The sequence below is a fragment of the Mizuhopecten yessoensis genome, unplaced genomic scaffold (assembly GCF_002113885.1).
Source record: "Mizuhopecten yessoensis strain PY_sf001 unplaced genomic scaffold, ASM211388v2 hete_36041000, whole genome shotgun sequence".
In the NCBI taxonomy this organism is placed as follows: domain Eukaryota; kingdom Metazoa; phylum Mollusca; class Bivalvia; order Pectinida; family Pectinidae; genus Mizuhopecten; species Mizuhopecten yessoensis.
In genome coordinates this window covers 1-2,012 of record NW_018482880.1, presented here as the reverse complement: position 1 = coordinate 2,012, position 2,012 = coordinate 1, and the positions used below count along the sequence as shown (strand labels likewise).

General features: G+C 36.2%; 1 protein-coding gene across 1 annotated transcript; it reads right to left on the bottom strand.

Moving 5' to 3' along the window:
• Positions 1-6: 6 nt before the first annotated feature.
• On the bottom strand, positions 7-1,632 carry LOC110444147 (WD repeat-containing protein 25-like; the record flags this gene model as incomplete). The annotated part of the gene is made up of 3 exons (XM_021488555.1): positions 7-309; positions 732-872; positions 1,495-1,632. Coding segments are annotated over 3 exons (501 nt in total), but the record flags the coding sequence as incomplete, so codon positions are not given.
• Positions 1,633-2,012: the final 380 nt, after the last annotated feature.

Sequence of the window (2,012 nt, the reverse complement as noted above, 5' to 3'; positions counted from 1 at the left end):
CCAGCCACAACACTTGGTCAGTTAAGGTCATCTTTATGCCAGAATAATGTTCATGGCTATCACAACACTTCCATTGGTCAGTAATGGTCATCTCCATACCTGTATGTGTCCATTCCATCCACAGCATGCAACTGTGCTGGTCAATACAGGATGTATGGCCACATCTGTACAAATGTCCAGACCAGTGGTCAGTGTGCGAAGGAGCCGTCCAGTGTGGTAATTGTAAAAGTAAGTGTCACCATCAGCACTGCCACTGACCACTAGTGACCCATCTACAGACAAGTCAAATCCAACTGCGTAGCCGTTCCCCTGTAGTAACAGATGAGTTAATAAATGTTACTTTTGTACATTTGTTTAGAGTGCTGGAGATATAGTACCACATATTTGATATAAAAGTGTGAGTACCAAATTTGTTCTACCTTTCCACAGAAACTGAACCAGAAAATGATCATATCTAACTTGACTCCTTCGGTTATTTATGTAATTAAATCTTATCTGAATTGTTGGTGATGCATATTTTACTAACTGTAACGTATTCTGTCTGTATTGGGCTATTTGTCGTGGTTTCCAACATGCCTTGCTAAAATTTCCTTAAAATGCCCTATACCATAATCTCTTAATTAATACTAATAGTAAGTTACTGTGAAACTTAATTCACTTAATAATTGCTTATTACACTTTCAATTATCTTGACCACTACACACCAAAGAAGTGAACAAGTGGAGTTTTACCTTGTGACCCTGAAAGCGCTTGGCCTTGTTGAGTTTGTAGGGCTTTTGTGTAGAGAAGATGGCTATGTAGTCGCCATTAGTTTGAGCTAGGAAGTGGCCCTCAGTCGGGTGTAGCTTGAGCCTTGTACAGCTGTATCGCTCCTGAGAGAGGAAATATATAACTGATAGCACTATCATTATGTAACATCGTAGCCAGTATCATTTGTGATTTTTTTAAGGAAAAAGATAAAATACTTACATCATATGTTATCAAATATCATCCAAATAAAGTGTAATTACCTTTTTAACAAGACAAATCTTATGAAAAATAAACTTATTTTTCTCAAAGCTACAAAGTCATCATATTTCTGTCAAGTGATCAAGTTTTGGTTGTTGATATATAAAACTGTAACCTTGTTCAGTTTTTGGTGCACTGAAATATTGACCTTAATCATGGAGAAACATGAATATTTGTTTCACTAAAATCAATGAAAGTATGTATCTTGGAAAACACAATATTCAAATTTCTCTTAACTATAATGGAAATAACTATCACAGCAGACAATACAGGTTAGATCGGGTATTTTGTGTTGCAACACCTGGTGTGTCTAATTGGACAAGGGTATAGAACCCTTAACAGGTGTACCTGGTGAGACGGAGGGACATAACTGTGGGCCTGGTGAGATAAGGGGAGGTAACCACTGCCAGACATGGTGGTGGATCAAGGGGAGGTAACTTTTCCTATGTTTAATCCAGTGAGGCAATAAGAGATAATAACTGTTACCTGGTATATTTGGTTGGAGAGAACCACCCCACTACTGAAATCCCAAGCCATCAGGTTCCTATCAGCAGAGTCACGACTCAATAAATCACAGGATGAAAACATGCTGCTTCCATCAGCTGAAAATATCACATCTTGGACCTACAAAGAATAAATAAGGAAATACAGAACCTAAAAATGATTGCCCACAGTTTATAGCATTAATAGTAGTATTGTTGTAAAAGATGTGTAAGTAATTTAATGTGGTGTCTATTGTTGTGTGTAATCACTTTAGTTACATGGTTCATCAGAGAAAGTGCTGAATCATTTACTTGTCTGGTCCATTCTATTCATCCTTTTGACACAGATGTTTTGAACATTTTTGCCAAATGAATCCATGCAAATTTTAAGCTGTTTATTTTATAGAATTTAGTAAACAGTATTTTTTCAAATGAAAATAACAATAAAAAAATGTGAATTCAACTGAGCTTTAATATGGTTTAAAGTGGAACATTTTACGTACTTAACGAGTTGCTCTATAT